General features: G+C 57.0%; 2 protein-coding genes across 4 annotated transcripts; one reads left to right on the top strand and one right to left on the bottom strand.

Annotated features, from left to right (window-relative positions):
• Positions 1 to 311: 311 nt before the first annotated feature.
• Positions 312 to 14,622, top strand: Git1 (GIT ArfGAP 1). 2 transcript variants are annotated; one of them, XM_021212228.2, is made up of 20 exons: positions 312 to 643; positions 5,726 to 5,859; positions 6,226 to 6,338; positions 6,443 to 6,548; positions 7,047 to 7,264; positions 7,346 to 7,440; positions 7,770 to 7,812; positions 9,325 to 9,351; positions 9,518 to 9,566; positions 10,200 to 10,272; positions 10,725 to 10,822; positions 11,167 to 11,278; positions 11,394 to 11,527; positions 11,665 to 12,048; positions 12,127 to 12,180; positions 12,311 to 12,397; positions 12,487 to 12,560; positions 12,741 to 12,923; positions 13,038 to 13,101; positions 13,254 to 14,622. In XM_021212228.2, exons 1-20 carry the CDS (start codon positions 592 to 594, stop codon positions 13,464 to 13,466), a joined length of 2,313 nt encoding a protein of 770 aa, XP_021067887.1. In that variant the 5' UTR covers positions 312 to 591; the 3' UTR covers positions 13,467 to 14,622. The 2 variants fall into 2 exon arrangements, with proteins under 2 accessions (XP_021067887.1, XP_021067888.1); XM_021212229.2 differs by lacking the exon at positions 9,325 to 9,351 and having other exon boundaries at positions 13,254 to 14,619.
• Positions 14,623 to 14,980: 358 nt separating this feature from the next.
• Positions 14,981 to 19,630, bottom strand: Tp53i13 (tumor protein p53 inducible protein 13). 2 transcript variants are annotated; one of them, XM_021213302.2, is made up of 7 exons: positions 19,502 to 19,630; positions 19,240 to 19,308; positions 18,994 to 19,035; positions 16,491 to 16,619; positions 15,956 to 16,153; positions 15,337 to 15,871; positions 14,981 to 15,257 (listed from the first exon to the last, which is right to left on the bottom strand). In XM_021213302.2, the coding sequence occupies exons 1-7, from the start codon at positions 19,574 to 19,576 to the stop codon at positions 15,145 to 15,147; spliced, it is 1,161 nt and encodes a 386-aa protein (XP_021068961.1). In that variant the 5' UTR covers positions 19,577 to 19,630; the 3' UTR covers positions 14,981 to 15,144. The 2 variants fall into 2 exon arrangements, with proteins under 2 accessions (XP_021068961.1, XP_029401791.1); XM_029545931.1 differs by having other exon boundaries at positions 14,987 to 15,871.
• Positions 19,631 to 19,681: the final 51 nt, after the last annotated feature.

The raw sequence follows: 19,681 nt of genomic DNA on the forward strand, positions 1-19,681 counted from the left end.
TAGGAGCATTGTGCCTGGGAATGCTTCCCGTCCACCCCGATCCCCACCACGTCCATCTCTCGGTTTTTGGGCCGAGCGTCCCCTGGACCACTCCCCAATCGGAAAGTGAAGGTCAAAGTGCTAGCGGGCGTCTCGGTTGCAGACCAGGCGGGCGCGGGCCGCGGCTCCTTTAAGAACCCCCGTCCCCTCCCTCCTGCGCGCAGGCTTCCTTTCTCCGAGAGGCTCGGCCACCGAGCGGAGCGGAGCGCCGGGGCGGGGTGCCGGCCGCCCCTCCCCCGGTGGGCAGGGCTTTCACCGCTTCCTGCAGGAGCGGCCTGGGCCGCGCAGGGGGCGGGGAGAGCGGCGAGCGGCGGCGGGGCGGCGCGGGGCGGCGCGGGGCGGCGCGGGGCGGAGGGCGCCCGAGGGCGAGCGGGCGGGCGGGCACGGCGGGTTCCGGGCCAGCCCCGGGGGCGGACGGTTGGCCGCGCGCGCGGAGCCTCGCCGGGGCCTTGCGGGAGCCGGGCCGGGCCGCAGGGCCGCCGCCGCCGCCCGGGCCCGCCGCCCGCGCCCCCCACGCTGGCCCAGAGGGCTGCGGCCGCGTCGCCGCTGAGGATGTCCCGGAAGGGGCCGCGAGCGGAGGTGTGTGCGGACTGCAGCGCCCCGGGTAAGCGGCGGGACCGGGTCGGGGGCGGGACCGCGCCGCAGGCCGCCGCCGGGCGGGCGCCGAGGCCTGGCGGGAGCGCTGTGCGGGGCCGGAGGGCGGGGCGGGGGCCACTGCGGAGCGGCGTCCTTGGCGGGAGGGCCGGCTGCGGGGGGCGCTGTGCGTTGGAGCCGGTGGACGGGAGGGAACCGCCTCCCACCTCCATCTCGGCATCCAGACGGAAGCGCCAGCCTGGTGTGGCAGGAGGGCCGTGGCGGAGGCCGGCAGGCTGTGGGAGGTGGGCGCCAGGATGGTTTGTGTCATCCCTGCCACCCCCGCGTCTTGCACCTGCTGCTCACATGGTCCGCGTGCCCGCCGGAGCGGTGAGGGGCAAGGGGCCTGGATATGGGCTCCTAGGGAGCACCTGACAGGGGTAGCGACTCTTAAGACTCCCGGCCCCTGCTTCCCAAGGCTGGGGCTCCTTAGAGGGCCCGGTGTTCAGGAACAATCTAAGCATGGGCATCTTCCCCGGAAGCATCTCCAGGCCTGCTGGTGTCTGGGAACATCTAGACTCGGCTTTTCCTGTTCCGGGTAGGCCTCTTGGCGAAGGTGTGCTAGGTATTGGTTCAGTCTAGACGCCGATCCCTCCTGGTCTCTAGCTCATTGGATAGGAGAAAGCGATGAGGTTGCTTATGCTCCCCTGCCTGGTCCAGCTGACTCCTGAGCGAACTGGACTTACACACTGCTTCCTCCCTACTAACCAGCAGAGTGAGTTCGGTCTGAGCTGCTGTGAAAGCCCCCCTGGCTTGCTGAGGAAGTGAAGGGAGGGCGGCAACTCACCAGGCTGGTCCCTTCTGTGGGAGGACACAGCCATTGATGGGAATCAGCAGCTGGCTGGAGGCAGGAAGTTCTGGCCTTTGCCCATCCTCTATAAAAGAAGCTGTGTCTCCATACAGTCTCAGGGTCTTATGGACTCTGGGTACTGAAGATGTGATTAGGTGAGAGTGTGGAGTGCTGATTTGCGGGCCCATAACTTGTAGTCACCCCTTCAAATCCCAAGATCTGACCGTGAGCCCAAGGAATGATGGTCCTGTTGTTCTCATGATCTAAACTGGAGTATTGGGAGTTGTGGGTAGTTGCAGGGGCATGAACATGCGACCCTGAGACCTCCTCAGGATATGTCACGGTTTGGAGGGTCCTAGAAGATCCGTTTACAGATGGACGTCCATACCCCTGGTTAGCTGGAAATGACTCCCTCTCCCGGGCCGTGGGTTGGCCTTGAATGGATGAGCCGGGTGTCTGTGGAACCTAGCAGGCACCATCAGGGGAACCTGGGGTCAGGTAGTAGCTTTGTTTCCAGCTTATTCTGTGACACTTTGCTCACTCTGGGCCTCAGGTGGAACAGGAATGGGTTTTGAGGACCCTTGCATTTCCTGGTCTACATCTTGGTTCTGGAGCAGATAGAGTCTATGACTGGCTGGCTGGAGCCTCTGGACACCCAGTCGGTGCTGGGAGGAACAGGGTGTGTTAGATGTTAGGCCACTGAGCTCATAGCCCCCATCCTCATGTGACAGGGGCAGGCCTGCCTCAGGACTCTCTTCTTTTCCTCCCTCTGATGCAGAATGCAAATTACTAAGCAGATTGGCAGAGCGTTGACAGTCTTCCTCGCTATCCCACCTTAGCACCTAGTGTGTAGTGTAGTGATTGCCACGTGGCAGCCACTCCCCAGGTACGAGTGTTGGTCTTTGTCAGGAGTGCCCCGTGCCACACTGGGTCTAGCAGACAATGGCATTCTTGATCTGGGCCTATAGCATCCCAGACAAGAGAGCATAAGCATGCCTGACCTTCTCATATCCCATGCATATGATAAAATATAGTCCATATATATATCCCAGTATAGCACAGAGTCACAGAGTCACTGTGATAGAACTCTGTTATTGTCTGGGTATGGTAGCACATACCTTTAATCCCAGCACTTGAGAGGCAGAGGCAGGCAGAGTCCCAGGCCAGCCAGGGCTATGGAGTGAGATCATGGAGTGGGGTTGTGGTGGTTTTGTAGTTTATTAACTTGGAGTGTGATAGAGGTAGGAGGTGAGCCTGTGCTCAGAGACAGGTGTGATTATGTTGCAAGGCATTTGGACACAATGTGGCTGCTGTGGCAGCTTGTGCCACCTTACCAGGTGCTGTGCCCCTGCCTGCCTTGGGAATCCAGGAGAGGGCAGGAGTCAGGGTGCACTGGAGAATGTTGGTTGCCCCCTTACCTTGCCTTTGTCTACTCCCCTCATTGCCTTGGTCTCAAGAACTCTGGCCTGGCTATCAAGTGTTCACTTCCAACCCACCACCTTTACAGCAGCCTTACACTTTGATAGGCCGGAGTAAAGATCTCCAGATACCCAGCCCGTAAGTCACCAGAGCTGGGGAATATGTTTCAGGGCAATGTACAGACCCATTTGTCTTCTTACAAGGACAAATATGGTAGTGGTCTTTTGCTTTTGGGGAGGGGTGCGGTTTAAGACAAGGTCTCTTCTGTGTGGTCCTGGCTGTCTTGAAACTCACTCTGTAGACCAGGCTGGCCTTGGACTCTGAGAGACTCACCTGCCTCTGCCTCCTGAGTTCTGGGATTAAAGGTGTGCACCAGCACTGCCCAGCTGGCTGTATAGCCACGTGAGGGTTTGTCCTGTAGTGACAGGATTTCACTATATAGACCAGGCTGGAGATTCACCTGCCTCTGCCTCCTGAGTGCTGTGACTAAAGGCATGCCCTACCATGTGTGGCTATCCTGTGGGTTTCAGGCATGTGTAAGCCTATGTGGCCACCACTTTTGCCCATTTCCATAGCTCTCCACAGCTCCCACCTCTGACCACACCCCCAATGGTAACCTCCTTCCCCTTGCATTCCTCTTGCCTGCTCTTAGCACAGCAAGTTTTTTTTTCTCTCCTCTTCCAAGGGCTTGACCCTTAGCTTACAGGGGGAGAGGCCTGAGCCTGGGCTTTCTGTCCGGGCCTGCTGGCCCTTTGCTGGCCTGGTGGCTTTTGGTGGGGGCATGAATTTTCTTTAGAGACCTTCCTATGGTTGGCACCAGTTATCTTACCCTGATGTCTTTTCTGATAACCTGGCCACACGTACTAGCCCTCACCTGCCTGTGGAGAAGCTAGAGGAAGACACTGCCTTCCCCAGACCTCACGTTCCCTACCCTTCCGCCCAGTTTACAAGGAACTTCTTAGAAGCCCTTCCTGGCCCTTGCGTTTTAGGACTGGTGGAGGTGGGGCTTGCAACTCCGCTGGCCAAGGCCATTTGGACCTAGAGTGCAGGTGGGATTGTTAGACACAGACTTCCCATCTGTGTCATCCAGAGCTGAGCTGGCACCAGGATGACCAAGACCAACAGTGTCCCCTGCCCTCCCTTCCTGTCGGAGGTCACAGCAGGGGAAAGGAGGACCCTTCTCAAGCGGGGAGAAGGTGCCAGGAAGGCTTTAGAGCTTGAGGCTCTGGGACCACTGGCCCTGGATGTCAAGCTGGTTCCTGTAGGCCTGGCTTCTCCACAGGGCCACAGGCCTGGGGTGGAGGCCTCAGGACTGCCCGCTTCTGATCCCGGTCTGGGCGTCTCCCCTCTCACAGGAAACCCTACCTCTTCAACAAGAGGAATTTAGGCTGCATCATTTCCCGCTTCCTGCCTGGGCTGCAGGAGGTGACTGGCAGGCAGACCCCCTGACCCAGTGGCGTTTGGGAGTGGGGGAAGGGAGTTTTCCATGCCCTAGGGGGGCGTGGTTCTCATTGTTTGGGTAAAACCAATACAAAAGTACTCTAGGGCTCCCCCCCTTGGCAGAGGTGGCTGATCTCTTCCCCAGTTCTTAAAATTCATCCATCTCCTGGGAAGGTGTGGTGGTCACTGTACATCCCTCCTTGCCTTGTTTTGTGAGATTCTAAAAGAAGCCCGAATCCAAAGACAGCTTTCACTTCCTGTCTCCACACTGTGTTGGGGGACAGCCGGAACATGGGCAGAAGTTCAGCCCTGACTCTGTCTGCTCATGATTCTGGGAATTCTGATGGTGACGTTGGCTCCAAGGCCCAAGAGTTGTCTTATGGATGGGAGAGATTACTCTAGCCCCTAAGAGCCTCCACTGCTGAGCATCCTGAGTTCTAATAAGGCAAGGCAGAGAGCCAGCCCCATCCCCCAGAACAAGGCTTCCTGAGCCTGGGTGGGGGCCTGGGCAGAGCACAGTGTCCTGGAAGAGTGCCTCCCTGCCCCCACTCTGGACAGCACACAATGGCCGCTTTCTCCCCCATGACCTTTCCTTTCTGTAGCCTGAGCCCTGTGCAATTGTCTCCTCCCCCCTTTCCAGAGGGGCTCCATGTGGTGGCATCTCTCCTACCCCTGAGGACCCAGGAGTTCCAGCCATTAGCCCCCATTCCTGTTTCCCAAGTTCATTTCACCCCAAGGACTGGAGAGTGGCTCCCTGGACTGGTCCTGAGGCTGTGGAAGTAGAGGGCAGCAAGTTTAGGCTTGGCCTGGTCTCTGGCAGTGAGGTGTCTGGCTTTGCATTCCAGCAGCACTCCTTATTAGCTGTGTGACCTTGAGCAAGCCCTTTGACCTCTCTGAGCCATTTAAGCCTCCTCTGTAGAGCAAGATAGCACTTCCTGAAAGGAATCACAGGCAGAATACTTGGCTGTAAACGCTGAGTACTCAGACAAGGTTAGTCCTGTTGTCCTGAAGGCCACAAATCCACAGAGACGGCGGCCTGAGACTGGAGCAGGCTGTCAGACGGGGTCTAACAGGAGCATGCCCAGGACTGTGTGATGTGTGGCATCAGGGCTTCTGCCTCCCTGTGGAATGGCTGGGTGGCAATATTAATCCCTGAGGAGAGGCTGTGAGACTGATCGCTGTGGCTGTGGGGTAGGAAGCTGTACCCGCTGAGGAACACTGGGGCCCCTGCATTCCCAGAGGTAGAAGGTGTTAGAGGAAAGGGCTGGTGGCCGGCTTCTGGGCTCCTGAGGAGACCCGAGTAAATGTGCCTGAAGCACTAAGCATGCACCAGCCCCAGGTGGCTGCTCGGGAGGTGGGACCTTTCATCTGGCCCCTAACAACTTCCCACCTCTGCTCCCCCAGACCCTGGCTGGGCATCTATCAGCAGAGGTGTGCTGGTTTGCGACGAGTGCTGCAGTGTGCACAGGAGCCTGGGACGACACATCTCCATTGTCAAGCACCTGCGCCACAGCGCCTGGCCTCCTACACTGCTCCAGGTAGGGACTGAACCAAAGGCTCTTCCTCCCAGTGTGCAGGGTCCAGGTACCCCCAGGCCCCCACCCTCAGCCTCGTGCACAAGCACGCGTGCGCGTGCCCACACACACACACACACACACACGCCTGTTCACAACATGCAGCCCCCAATCAGCAGCTTGAACTCATATTTGGACAGTGTGCTGAGCAAGTTCTGAAGCTTGGCGAACCCGCCAAGGTAAGCCACATGATTTTGGGCGGCCTGAGTGGATACCAGGCCCACTGTAGGACCCATAGGGATGTTCCCAGCTGTAGCAGGCACTTCGGGAGAGTCTCCCCCGTGCCCAGCACGCAGTGGACACCCTATGCTTGGCATCTCTTCCCCACAGATGGTGCACACGCTTGCCAGCAACGGGGCCAACTCCATCTGGGAGCACTCCCTGCTGGACCCTGCGCAAGTGCAAAGTGGCCGGCGCAAAGCCAACCCCCAAGACAAAGTCCAGTGAGTGGGGGTGCAGGGGCAGGGGGCAGGCTGTGTGCCTGGGATGGGGCCTGAAAGCTTCCTTAAGCTTCTTGCTCCCATTGCTTCCTGTGTGCTCCATGCAGCCCCATCAAGTCAGAGTTCATCAGGGCAAAGTACCAGATGCTGGCGTTTGTGCACAAGCTTCCCTGCCGTGATGATGATGGGGTCACCGCCAAAGACCTCAGCAAGGTGTGAGGGGCCCTTCTTCCCACACCCACAACACCCTGAGGCCTAGGTCCCAGAGGCAGTAGGGCCGGGGGAAGAGTAAGTGCAGACACTCTGGAGCTGTGTCACTCTGCTGATGGCTAAGATGCCTCCGCTCCCAAGTGGATACACAAGGCCTTCCATCCGTCTGCCACTTGAAAGCTAGGGAACCCCGAGGTTGAGGGCCTTGCTCAGCTATTCAGAGCCTTCATTTCTTCACCAGTAAAATGGGAAAGTAATCACAGGACCCACCTCCGGCTACTATCTGTTCCAAGCAGAGCTCACGGAGGGTAGTGCCTGGCAGCAGCTGTTATTCATTGGCATTATCCTGTAGTTAGAAGCCTCTGTCTTGCCTGACATGGCCCAGTTTGGGCCCCTTGGAGCTGGTAGGAGTACCAGGAACAGCCAGTTGTGGGGTCGGGGGAAAAGTTCCTTGGGCACACGTGTATCTGTCACACTCATTGCACACTCTGCTCCTCACAGCAACTGCACTCGAGTGTGCGAACAGGCAACTTGGAAACATGTCTGCGCCTGCTTTCCTTGGGTGCCCAGGCCAACTTTTTTCACCCAGAAAAGGGCACTACACCTCTACACGTGGCCGCCAAGGCAGGGCAGACACTGCAGGCTGAGCTGCTGGTAGTGTATGGGGCTGACCCCGGGTCTCCTGATGTCAATGGCCGCACACCCATCGACTATGCCAGGTGAGAATCAGCTAAAGGATGAGGGTTAGGTGGAGGGGAGTGACTGCTGCTGTGTGGCTGAGCCATGTCCCCTCCCCACAGGCAGGCGGGGCACCATGAACTGGCAGAAAGGCTAGTTGAGTGCCAGTATGAGCTCACTGACCGGTTGGCCTTCTATCTCTGTGGACGAAAGCCTGGTGAGCAGAGAATGAGCTGGGCCTGACTAGGCCAGGCAGGTGGGACCCAGACACACCCAGCAGCAGGTGCCATAGTGACAAAGCCAGCTGGGGAACTGTGTTGCTAGGCAACTGGCTCCTGTGAAATTGCTGCAGGCTCTGGGTTGCTGCAAGTATGCCGGGGCCAAGGAGTGGGGGTGGGCCTGACTTCCAGCCAGCTTCCAATGCTCTTGGGGTATCCCGCCGACCTCCATTTCCTCTGTGTCAAACCCTGCTCACTGTGGTGAAGTGGGCTCCTGGATACTGGCGCCACCTGCCATCCGTGACTTGGCATTTTTATTTTTGTTCAGATCACAAGAATGGGCATTACATCATCCCACAGATGGCTGACAGGTGAGTGCCCACCTGATGCCCCTTTCCAGCTATTAGATGTCAAGGTGACTTGACCCAGAGCCCTGCCTCTCTCTAGGCTTTAGAGGCCTGGCCTCCCACATTAACTAGCCACACGGGAATTTGTAGCCTAGTCCCTGCTACTGTGGACCTCAAGGCAGGCTGGAAGTGTCAGCTCAGCATACAACAGTGCCTGTGAACCTTGTGATTATTAAGTGTCTGGAGGGTTTAGGTTCAAGGAAAGGCCTAACTAGATTGGACCTGCCGTGTAGCCTTTGGATGAAGTATTCCCTCTAGGGAGAAGATAGCTACAGGAACTTGGTTGCTTTGGAACTGCTGGCCAGGCCTCTAGTGTGCAGTGTGCAGTGGCAGGGGGGGTCATGGTGAATTTTTGCCTTTGATCTTAGAGGCCCCACGATAACTCAGCCACTTACTCAGTTTACGGGACAAGAATGAGTTGGCGCCACCTAGTGGTCCTCAGAGGACTACAACTTCTTGCCAGGCAGTGCCCCTTGGCATTAAGAGAGGTTTTCCATCACAGCCTATGCAGACAAATGGGACGGTCAGGCTGTGCAGCTCAGATTCCTAAACCCAGAACTCCCCTGTTCCAAGACCCCAAGGCTCAATTCTACTTCTCTAGTTTGATCAGCCTAGTAGTTGTGTGTGTGTGTGTGTGGACACACATGGACATAGAGTCAGTGGTTGTAACTTAGCACCTTCTCAGAGCCAGCTGCTGCTCTGGAGACACCGAGGTAACGCAGACGCCACCTTTCCCTGAGCTACAACTAAACAGGCAAGGCAGCAGCAAGAGGTGCTAGGGTGCAGAGGTAGGAACTGCAAGCAACTTGTGTACCACAGCATAGTGTGAGGGACTAAGACTGGAAGGAGCCAGGTGAGAATGAACCTTGTGGGGAACCTCAGCAAGGGTGGAACCATTCTGGCCAGAGTCCAGGTGTAGCTGTAATGGGAGCGGTGGTGCAGTGCTACCTGACCGTGTGACCTGAAGCAGGTTACCTAGCCTGAGCCTTAGTCATGCCATCTCAACATGGGGGTGCTAATACTTACCCTTCGGGGAAGATTGAAATTAATACAACAAATACAAAGTACTTAGCATTTTTTTAAAGAAAGCATTATGAAGAAGTATGGTTGGGCTATAGTCCATGTACATGTACTATTGAACTGTTTTAAGGCAGAAAGCGTAGCCAGGTGTGTTAGCACTCTGCCACTGGATGAGAAAAGAATTTTAAAGACAAGCCTAGAAGTCTAAAAGCCCAGACCAGAGGAAACAAGGGCAGAAGTGGGAGGCGTGGCTAGGACCTGAGGGAGAAGGAAACACTGGATGGCTCCGTGTAGCTAACAGTGGACAGCGGGACTGGCTAGGGAGACAGATTTCCTTGCATGCTGGGTGTTGAGTGTGGAGCTGTGTCTGAGCTTGACGTGTGAAGGCAAGAGCCGCCTGCTGCTGGGTAATTGCTACTCTGTCCTGTTCTTCCCTCTGCTGCCTTCCTGGATTAGATCTCGGCAAAAGTGCATGTCTCAGAGGTACCCACACTGTTGGCTGCAGGCTGTGACGTTCGGGTGGGGGAGGCTTGGTGTGTGACCTCAGGGTCTCATCTCCCTGAGCCCCCTGCATGCTTGGGAGGCAACCAGCAGGGGCCAGGCCATCTCTCATATCTGGCCTCTCTCCTTCTCCCTCCTCTGTCCACAGCTTGGATCTGTCTGAATTGGCCAAAGCTGCCAAGAAGAAGCTGCAAGCAGTGAGTCTGCCTTGAGGAGCTGGGACTACTTAGAGCAGCCCTCTCCATCTCCTGTCACCTCCCCATGCAGCCCTCTCCATCTCCTGTCACCTCCCCATGCAGCCCTCTCCATCTCCTGTCACCTCCCCANTCTCCTGTCACCTCCCCATGCAGCCCTCTCCATCTCCTGTCACCTCCCCATGCAGCCCTCTCCATCTCCTGTCACCTCCCCATGCAGCCCTCTCCCCTCCCAGCACCTCCCCATGCAGCCCTCTCCCTTCCCAGCACCTCCCCATGCAGCCCTCTCCCCATCACCTCCCCATGCAGCCCTCTCCCCTCTCATCACCTCCCCATGCAGCCCTCTCCCCTCTCATCACCTCCCCATGCAGCCCTCTCCCTTCCCATCACCTCCCCATGCAGCCCTCCCGTCTCCTGTCACCACCCCATGCCCTTGTCTTTGATCCTGTTTCTGCCCTCGAAGTGGTGTACCCAGAGCCTCATCTCTGAGAGGAGGAAATGGCCTGGACTCTCTTCCTTGCATAGTAAACCTTATCCACCCCTCAGTTCTAAGACAGGCTGGGTGACATGGGTCACGAGACTTGCCCACATCACAGGACATCTTGACAGACCCTGGGTCCCCCTCTCTGCCTCTAGCTCAGCAACCGGCTTTTTGAGGAACTTGCCATGGATGTGTATGATGAGGTGGATCGGAGAGAAAATGATGCTGGTGAGTGGTAAGGGACCTGCTGCAAAGAGCAAGGACCCAGTGAACCAGGGGAAGGGGTGCTGCTCTGAGGCCGACTGGGGTGAACCCCTGCCATCCCCCGCTGGGCAGTGCTGAGCTGTAGGCAGCCAGCTGCCTCCCTACCCACCAGGCTCTGGAGCTCATCTTGCTCTGGCTGCCTCCCCAGCCATGCTCCACCCCTACCCTGCATCACTCCTTCCTGGCCACAGCCAGATTCCAACCCAAACACTGGGTCTGGCCTGGTGGGCCCTGCCTTGTTGTGTTGTCAATGGGCGGGGCTCACAGGGCCTGGCCCAGCTTTTGTATCCGTGGAGACCCTGCTTTCTGTGACACTGGCCCAGTCTGAATAGAGGAGGGCCTGGGGGGTTCTGCTCTACCTCTTCTCTGAGGGCCCATTCACCATGGGTGATCTGCTCCCTGCCCTTCCCCCACAGTGTGGCTAGCTACCCAAAATCATAGCACCCTGGTAACAGAGCGCAGTGCTGTGCCCTTCCTGCCAGTCAACCCTGAATACTCAGCCACTCGGAATCAGGTGAGGAGGGATAGGCGGGAAGCCTGGGTGGTTTCCTTTCAGTCTGAGGGCCCTGCCCTTCCTTAGCTGGAGACAAGCTGGCACCCAGGCAGGCTCCCCTGAGGCCTTCCTCAGGGTCTGACTAGAATGGGATGGAGCTGTTCTCTAGCACTGGTGGGTATCGCAGCCTCCTAAGGGCTCCCTTGGGTGCCTTAACACTTGCTGACGTGGGCTGCCACCCTGCTGATGGTGGGCTGGGTGTTTCAGCTGGGAATGGATGGGATGGCAGTGCCCTGCTTTGCTATTTGCCCCTGAGCCAACCAGAAGTGGTCCCTCATGCCGGCTCTGCCCTTTCTGCCTTGTAGGGACGACAGAAATTGGCCCGTTTTAATGCCCGAGAGTTTGCCACCTTAATCATCGACATTCTCAGTGAGGCCAAACGGAGGCAGCAGGGCAAGAGTCTAAGCAGCCCCACAGGTGGGAGCACACGCAGGCTAAGGCGTTGTTGCAGCCCCGTGGTCACCTTTTCCTGGAATCTTGATAAATGATGTGTGGCTGAGCAGGCCCCGAGTGACAGGTCTTTTGTCTTTAGACAACCTCGAGCTGTCTGCACGGAGCCAGAGTGAGCTGGACGACCAGCACGACTACGATAGTGTGGCTTCCGACGAAGACACGGACCAGGAGCCCTTGCCCAGTGCAGGCGCCACGCGGAACAACCGTGCCAGGGTCTGAACTCTGACCCTGCTCTTCCCTCCTGTAGTCTGCTCTGTTCCTCTGGCCTCTCTAGACCCAGCTCCATGTTATACATAGCCCAGCTCTGGTCAGCCTCTGCCCCTGAGACTGACTGGCTTCTGTCCCTGCAGAGCATGGACTCCTCAGATCTGTCCGATGGGGCTGTGACGCTGCAGGAGTACCTGGAGCTGAAGAAGGCTCTGGCTACCTCCGAGGCCAAGGTGCAGCAGCTCATGAAGGTCAACAGCAGTCTGAGCGACGAGCTGCGGCGGCTGCAGAGGGAGATCCACAAACTGCAGGCAGAGAACCTGCAGCTCCGGCAGCCACCAGGACCAGTGCCTCCACCCTCACTTCCCAGTGAACGGGCAGAACACACCCTCATGGGGCCTGGTGGAAGTACCCACCGCAGGGACCGCCAGGCCTTCTCTATGTATGAGCCAGGCTCTGCATTGAAGCCCTTTGGAGGTGCACCTGGGGACGAGCTCGCCACACGGCTCCAGCCTTTCCACAGCACAGTGAGTAGCCTGTGGCCTTGCTGGGGGAAGTGAGGGTCACACTAACTTGAAGCTTCTGACACTGCTCTGCTCCCTCAGGAGCTGGAAGATGATGCCATCTATTCAGTGCATGTCCCTGCCAGCCTTTATCGGGTAAGCAGGACCGGGGGGAGGTGGGTGAACCCTGCACCTGTGAGTCACCAGCCCCAGTAGCTGTCAGGCTACACGTGACAGACACTGAAGTGCAGGTGGAGACTGACCGTGGCCCTGCCCTGGCTTTCAGATCCGGAAGGGGGTGTCTGCCTCTTCTGTGCCCTTCACTCCCTCCTCCCCACTGCTATCCTGCTCCCAAGAAGGAAGTCGTCACGCGGTAATTTCCATCCCAGTGCCCAGGGGCAGTGTGTGGGCTATACAGGTCCAGGAATGTGTGCTCACCCATTGCTCCTCCCCACCCTCCAGAGCAAGCTCTCACGCCATGGCAGTGGTGCGGACAGTGACTATGAGAACACACAGAGTGGGGACCCTCTGCTTGGGTGAGATACCTGGGGGTCTCTACCCAGCCCTGCCAGCGCCTGGAGGGGAGGCTGTGAGCGCCCAGCCATGCAGGCGCAGGCAGGCCATCAGTGGCTGGAGGGGAGGCTGTGAGCGCCCAGCCGCGCAGGCGCAGCCATCAGCGGCTGGAAAGGCTCCCTTTCCCCTCCTACCTGAGTTAGGCTTGAAGGGAAGCGATTCCTAGAGCTGAGCAAGGAGGATGAGCTGCACCCTGAGCTGGAGAGCTTAGATGGAGACCTAGACCCCGGGCTCCCCAGCACCGAAGACGTCATCCTAAAGACAGAGCAGGTCACCAAGAACATTCAGGAACTATTGCGGGCAGCCCAGGAGTTCAAACATGACAGGTAGGTTGGGCACACGGTCTTGCTAACTTCTGAGTATTGGGGTAGAGGGCCTTGCTAGAGTCTTATGACGCTGGGACTCAGAAGTTTCTCGTCTAACTCCCCCTCCCCTGACAGCTTTGTGCCCTGTTCAGAAAAGATCCATTTGGCTGTGACTGAGATGGCTTCTCTCTTCCCAAAGGTACAGGGGCCACCGAGCAGCAGAGTGGGAGGGCCTTGGGGTGGGGCAGATGCAGGTAAGCTGACTGCTACCTGGGTGGAGGTGAGCACGGTGAGCCAGTCAGAAGCCTGGCTTAAAGTCCAGAGCTCATCGGCTCCTCGCTCCTCCCTCAGAGACCAGCCCTGGAGCCTGTGCGCAGTTCACTGCGGCTGCTCAACGCCAGCGCCTACCGGCTGCAGAGCGAGTGCCGGAAGACAGTGCCTCCAGAGCCTGGCGCCCCCGTGGACTTCCAGCTGCTGACTCAGCAGGTGATCCAGTGCGCCTATGACATCGCCAAGGCTGCCAAGCAGCTGGTCACCATCACCACCCGAGAGAAGAAACAGTGACCACTTTCCCTGCCCTTACCCACACCCTGGGACCTCACTGGCCATGGGAGCTGGGCCACTCCAGACACTCACCCACCCCCAACAGAGCCACTGGCACAAGTGCCCTTAGTGCCACCGTTCTCCTCTGGCATCCTGGTGCCCACCCCTCAAGCCCCAAGGACAGAAATGTGAGGTGACAGGAGCCTCTGTCTCTCTCATTCCATGCCCCTCCCTCTGTACATAGCATCCCTGCCCTGCTGACGTGCAGGAGCCTCAAGGAATCCCTCCCAGCTCTTCACCTGCCTTCCAGGGCACCCTCAGTAAAGGGTGGGACAGGGACACTCCAGATGGGGCAGCTCCGCCTACTGCACCCTATCCCCATGAGCCAGTTTAGCCCTGGGGGGCCGAGCAGGGGCACCCCCTCCTCTGTACATTATCTCTGGCTGTCTCTGCCCTGTAGCCAGCAGCCCCCTTGCTGCTCTTTCATGCCAAATGGCCCCTGCCTAGAGCACAGGCCCCAACTTGTGTGCCAGGGTCCCCAGCAGCAAACACTGGAAAGTCTTTGCCTCTCCCTACCCCTTAATTTTCACTCTGTGGTAACTGAGTCCCTGCGTTCCTACAACCAAGTATGTGAGCGGCAGTGCCGTTCCAGAGACCTGGCCCATCTGGAGCTCTGAGGAGCAGGGGAAGCAGAGTAGCGGAACCACCATTGGAAGTCAGCCTCCCTCTCCCCCACCTGGGGCAGGGAGACTGTCAGGGTCACCAGCTGTGGTCCACTTGCTGCCCCTACTTGTATCCCTGTCCTATAACCGTAAAAGGAAAACCACTTCCCTTCATCTCTCCCCGGTCCCCTGTGGGAAGTGTGCTGGCCGGGCAGAGGACAGCACCTGCGCCTGGGGCTGGCTCCCCAGGGTCCCCAACTCAGCTGGTGGCTGTGGAACTGAGCCCCTCCCCCAAGCCTCTGCAAGGCCAGCACCCACATCACTACCTGCACCTACAGTGACCCACCCCTGAAGGCCTGGGGATCTGGCTGCAGCTGGGAAGGCCAGCAAGGCACTGACGGCACCCACCAGCTCTTGTCCCCAACCACCTTCCCTAGCCTGTGGTGGTGGGTAGCTGTCAGAACGTGTGTCATGTACATTTGTATCAAAAATAAATAAGTGACCATGTGCCACTTCTGATGTCTAGAGGTTGGAGGTGGGGCTCAGCCCAGTATTCAGTTCTTGGTTCAGGTCATTGTCCCTGCTACGTTCCATGTCCCCTCTCTGCAGTCCTTGCAAGGCTGAGGCAGGACAGCAAGTTTAAGGTTGGGAGTGAAGAGTCAGGAGTGTGTGTTGGGCGGAGAGACATGCAGAAAGGTGAGCAAGTGAAAGGAGGGCCAGCACCTGAGCACCTGCATTAGAGACCCGCCTGATGAGATTGTCACAGCCCTGGGCCACTGGCTGCCTGGGGACCAGCTCCACTCTTAACTCTACCCCGAGGGCTAGAGACCTGAAAGGAGTGTGACCGAGGGCAAGAGACACTCTCCCAACGACTCTGAATTCTACTAAAATAATTTAATTAGGAACAGGAATTTGTATCAGGAAGGCTAGAAGGAAACTTCCAGGAACCAGGTGAAGCCGCCAGGGCCTCTCGGCCCGCCGCCAGGGGGCGCCCGCGGACGGCCCACGTGGCAGCGGTCGCAGAGGGGCGGAGCCGCTCAGTCCGAGCTCTCCGAGTCAGGGCCACTATCCGGTGTGGGTGGGAGCAGGGGCCGTCTGCGAGACCGCTTGATCCGGCGCGAAGGCAAAGGCAGCCTTCGTTTCAGGATAGCTGTGGGAAGGTGAGAGGTCAAAGGCAAGGAATTCCGGCGATTGGGCGCACCAGAAAGGGGTTGGGGCGCTCTTCTCACCAGCCACGGTGTCCTGGCTGTCTGCCGTGGGTCCCCAGTAGATACTCTCGCTCCTGCGGAAATTCCGGTGCAATCGCGTGCAAAGTGTGGCCAAGGTGAGGAGGACCAGCAGGAAGGTCAGTGCCATGGCAGCCCAAGCTGCCTCTTCAGTCCGTGGAGTGGGCCCTCGGGCTACCCGGGGAGGCACTGCAGCCCGAGGAGCTGGAGAAACCTGACCCGGACAGGCACAACCTCCAGGGTTGCCTTGCCCACTGGGCATCTGAGCCTCTGTCCTGGACCTACCATTGTCTCCAGGTCCCCCAGTCGTTAAGGAGACCGGGGCCACAGATGAGGTTCCCAAAGTCGGCTGCTGGGCCTTCAGGCTCTGGGAAGAGGCCAAGGAAACCCTCAGGCCTGAGGGAGTGGATTGGAGACCAAGGGCAGCCCGGAGACCCCTTCTCTTGACAACACTGATCGAGGACCACCCGGGTCCTCTAGATGTCACCTGTACACCAGGAGGTCGCCAGCTCCTCAGAGCAAAGGCCAGAGTCGGGGCCTAAGGAGAAGAGAAGAGGACTCAGCCCCTACTCTCTACGAACCCAATACTCTTGCCAGCAAACCTGGTCCCAGCACCCCTCACCTGTACACACCGTCTCCCACACAGCTTCCCTCTTCTGGAGGCTGGCATCGTGGGAGTGGGCCCAAAAAGACTGTCAGAGAGAAACCACACACTCTTTCTCTGCTTCCGCCGCCACTGCCTCTTCAGCCAGTGGGCAACCCAGGCTGGCTCTATCCATGCCAGCTCCAGTGCGGTACCCCATGCTGTCAGCACCAAGGGCTATGAAAGAAGGTGACATAGAGCTAAGATGGAAGACCCTGAGTTTTCCTTTCTCTGCCCATAGTGCCTCACCCTTCTATAGCACAACACTCTGTTTTTTGGGTGGGGGAAGGGGAAAAGAGAGAGACAGGTTCTCTCTACATAGTCCTGGTTGTTCTAGAATTCAATATGTAGACCAGGCTGGCCTCGAACTCAGAGATCTGCCTGCTTTTGCCTCTAGAGTACTTGATTAAAGATGGTGGCCACCAAGCCCAGGTTTGTTTGTTTGTTTGTTTGTTTATTTTTTTACATTTTTGATTTCTTTTTGTTTTTAGCACATCTTTCACTAACCACTTACCCGGTCCCAAGTGAGACTGAAGTCAGGAATGAGTGTGGGCTTAGCCACATACACATGGGCCAAGAGAGCAAGCTGGAACTTCAGCCAGGGGTGGGCACAGGGGTGGTAGAAGAAGGCGATGCCCTCGGCCTAGAGGAAGGCAGAAATATCAAGCCAGGCCCCAGCACCGTCCCAGAGAATCACAACTTTTCCTATCCTAGGTGCCAGGATAAGGGGGTTATCAGAAAGTGCCCATCCACTTGCAGGAAAAGGCAACTGGTCTTGAGTACTGAGATGTACTCTTCTCATTCACCTCTCTTCTCCAACAAGTGCACCCCCCCCCCCCAAGATGCACCTCTGGGCAAGACCGCATGGCTGATAGCTCACTAGACTCCATACATGCTCCCTAGCCCCCACACACGGTGCTGGGGATCAACACCAGGGCCCTCTTCCCACTGGCCCACATCCCTGGCCCTCAGATCCCCTGAATGGGGAGGTATAGGTTGTGAGCTGTCACGTGAGTACTGGGAACTGAGCCTCTGAGAGAGCAGCAAAGGCTCCTAACCGCTGAGCTCTATCTCCAGCTAGGAGGCTTCAGCTGTATCTCTGACTATGCATCAATGGCTCCACCCCTCAGATGAAGACCAAGTCTTCTACTTCTTGATCTAATCCATGAGCTCTCCCAGGAAGTGTCCAGACACACTTGACCGCACAATCCCAGAGTAGGAACACTTCGTCGGTCATTATTCTGAGTTGACCTGTGCTAGATGCTATAAAAGACACCAAAAGAGAACTCCCAGGCCTTGAGGAATGTATAAGAGACTCCAGGAGAGCTAGGTGTGATCATGTACACCTGGGATCCCAGCCATTTGGAACATAATGTAAGGTTGAAAGGTCAAGGCCAGACCAGGGCACACAATGAATACCAGGCCAGCTTAAGCTAGGTGAGCCCACCTCTAAAGACCATGGAGTAGGGGGAGAGAAATTCAGGGAAGTAAAAAACTGATACAACTCAAACCGGTGTGTGTGTGTGTGTGTGTGACTGGGTGGGGGGAGCTGGGGAGTGGAGGTGGAGGTTCTAGGGCTCTGAACCCACACAAACACTACCAGCAAGCTTGATCCTCAACTGTCATTTCACTTTTTCCCCCTTAAGTTTTAAAACAGAGTCAGTCTCACAACATTGTCCAGGCTGGCCTTGAGTTCACGATTATTCCTCCTGCCTCAGCCTCCCGAGTAGCTCAGAGTATAAAAGTCTCGGCCACCATGTCCAGCTAGCTCAGCTAACTGTGAGAGGATGGGATAAAGGCAGACAAGATATGGGGGAAAGGGGTGCTGTGATTCTGCTGGGCCAGGGTGTGAAGCTGTGGGTTTCAGATCCTGATAGGCCGGGAATAGAAAGTGAACCAGAGAAATGAAGGTAGGTCTCTCAGAGGAAATGAACCTGAATTCACATGTGTGGTGAGGGCCCGTGATGATGGAGATAAACGAATCAAGAAATCAGATGAAAGCCGGGCACGGTGGCGCACGCCTTTAATCCCAGCACTCGGGAGGCAGAGGCAGGCGGATTTCTGAGTTCGAGGCCAGCCTGGACTACAGAGTGAGTTCCAGGACAGCCAATGCTACATGAAGAAATGCTATCTTAAAAAAATCAAAAAACCGGGCTGGTGAGATGGCTCACTGGGTAAGAGCACCCGACTGCTCTTCCGAAGGTCCGGAGTTCAAATCCCAGCAACCACGTGGTGGCTCACAACCACCCATAACAAGATCTGACGCCCTCTTCTGGAGTGTTTGAAGACAGTTACAGTGTACTTACATATAATAAATAAATCTTAAAAAAAAATTCAAAAAACCAAAACTAACAAAAGTAAAAAAACAACAACAACAACAAAAAATCCCCACAGGAAAAACTCATACCCATAAAATAAATCTAAACAACCAGGCAGTGGTGGTGTATGCCTTTAATCTCAGCACTTGGGAGGCAGAGGCAAGTGGATTTCTGAGTTCGAGGCCAGCCTGGTCTACAACGTGAGTTCCAGGACAGCCAGGGCTACCCAGAGAAACCCTGTCTCAAAAAAAAAAAAAAAAAAAATCTAAACAATTTTTAAAAGAACATTCATAAAAATTGAAATGTTTACAACACATTAAAACACACATTGCTAACATGATACAGTGTTTTGCAACCCAAACACTATTCATTCACTTCTCAAAGCTAAAGGGACAGAATGCCATCTCTTGCAGAAAATCAGAGCCTAGGAAGACAAGAGACTCCAAATCACACCAGCATTAGGATGTGGGTTGTTTCTGCTCCTTTCAGAGTAACTTGGAGTTACTTGCCACGCATCTAGCTACTCAACAGAACCCCCGACCCAGCACTACCGATCTGTCCTGAGATTGGCAAGTGGAAGTCTCACTGTCTACACAAAGTGGTAAGGGATGGACTGAGAGCCAAGATAGATAGAGGTGACCTGCGAGAACATTCTGCCTCCAGGGAAGGATCCCAAGATGGGCCACGGGTTGTACTCACCTGTCCTTGCCTCGCCTGTGTGTAAGTCACTCTTGGTAACACCTACACATGGGGAAAGAAGAGAGCAGCTGGGGACTTCGTGTTGGGTGTGAAGAAGGGGACAACCAGCCCCAAGCCCTGGGCTGAGATGAAGCCGCTGGAGACTGAGAGCAGGAGAAACCAACAGATGGTCCCAATCGGGCGACCACCGAGGGTGCAGCGAGGCCGTTCATACCCTTCTCGTCCTCGGCCCTACAGGGTTCCTACCTGTGGAGGCACAGGCCACAGGCCTTCGGGACAAGGGGTTCCTGCCTCCTCCACCGGCTCAGCCACCACCTGTGGGTCCAAGGCGAAGAGCTGGGCGTTGGTCTCTGCGAGGGCCCCGCCCTTTCGGTTCCAGGAGTATAGGCGTGGACGGATGGAGGGGCCTCCGAATCCCCTCGCGTGCGCCACTCTTTCCAGGACAAAGTTGAAGCAAAGTGCTTTGAGATCCCCCGGCCAAGACCTTACCCGGGGCCGGTCGCCTTACCTCGCGAAGACTCAGGAGCCCCACCAGGGCTACCAGAAGCAACTCGGGCGGAGGTGGAGGAGGAGGAGGAACCATTTCAGCTGGGCCAGCAGTCCCGCCAACCAACTAGCTGCAGCGCCACTCGCTCGCGCGCGCCCGCGACCCCGCGCCGCTCGCGCGCCCACGTAGACCGCGGCTCGC

The sequence above is a fragment of the Mus pahari genome, chromosome 14 (genome assembly GCF_900095145.1).
Source record: "Mus pahari chromosome 14, PAHARI_EIJ_v1.1, whole genome shotgun sequence".
Classification (NCBI taxonomy): domain Eukaryota; kingdom Metazoa; phylum Chordata; class Mammalia; order Rodentia; family Muridae; genus Mus; species Mus pahari.

Excerpts from the sequence above, each read along its gene's own strand:
- Git1 (XM_021212228.2), top strand. The coding sequence starts at position 592 with ATGTCCCGGAAGGGGCCGCGAGCGGAGGTGTGTGCGGACTGCAGCGCC. Across the intron at positions 7,441-7,769 it reads TCTCTGTGGACGAAAGCCTG|ATCACAAGAATGGGCATTAC; the intron begins GTGAGCAGAGAA and ends ATTTTTGTTCAG. Across the intron at positions 10,823-11,166 it reads ACTCAGCCACTCGGAATCAG|GGACGACAGAAATTGGCCCG; the intron begins GTGAGGAGGGAT and ends TCTGCCTTGTAG.
- Tp53i13 (XM_029545931.1), bottom strand. The coding sequence starts at position 19,576 with ATGGTTCCTCCTCCTCCTCCACCTCCGCCCGAGTTGCTTCTGGTAGCC. Across the intron at positions 19,309-19,501 it reads GGCTCCTGAGTCTTCGCGAG|GTGGTGGCTGAGCCGGTGGA; the intron begins GTAAGGCGACCG and ends TTGGACCCACAG. Across the intron at positions 15,872-15,955 it reads GTGGGAGACGGTGTGTACAG|GCCCCGACTCTGGCCTTTGC; the intron begins GTGAGGGGTGCT and ends TCTTCTCCTTAG.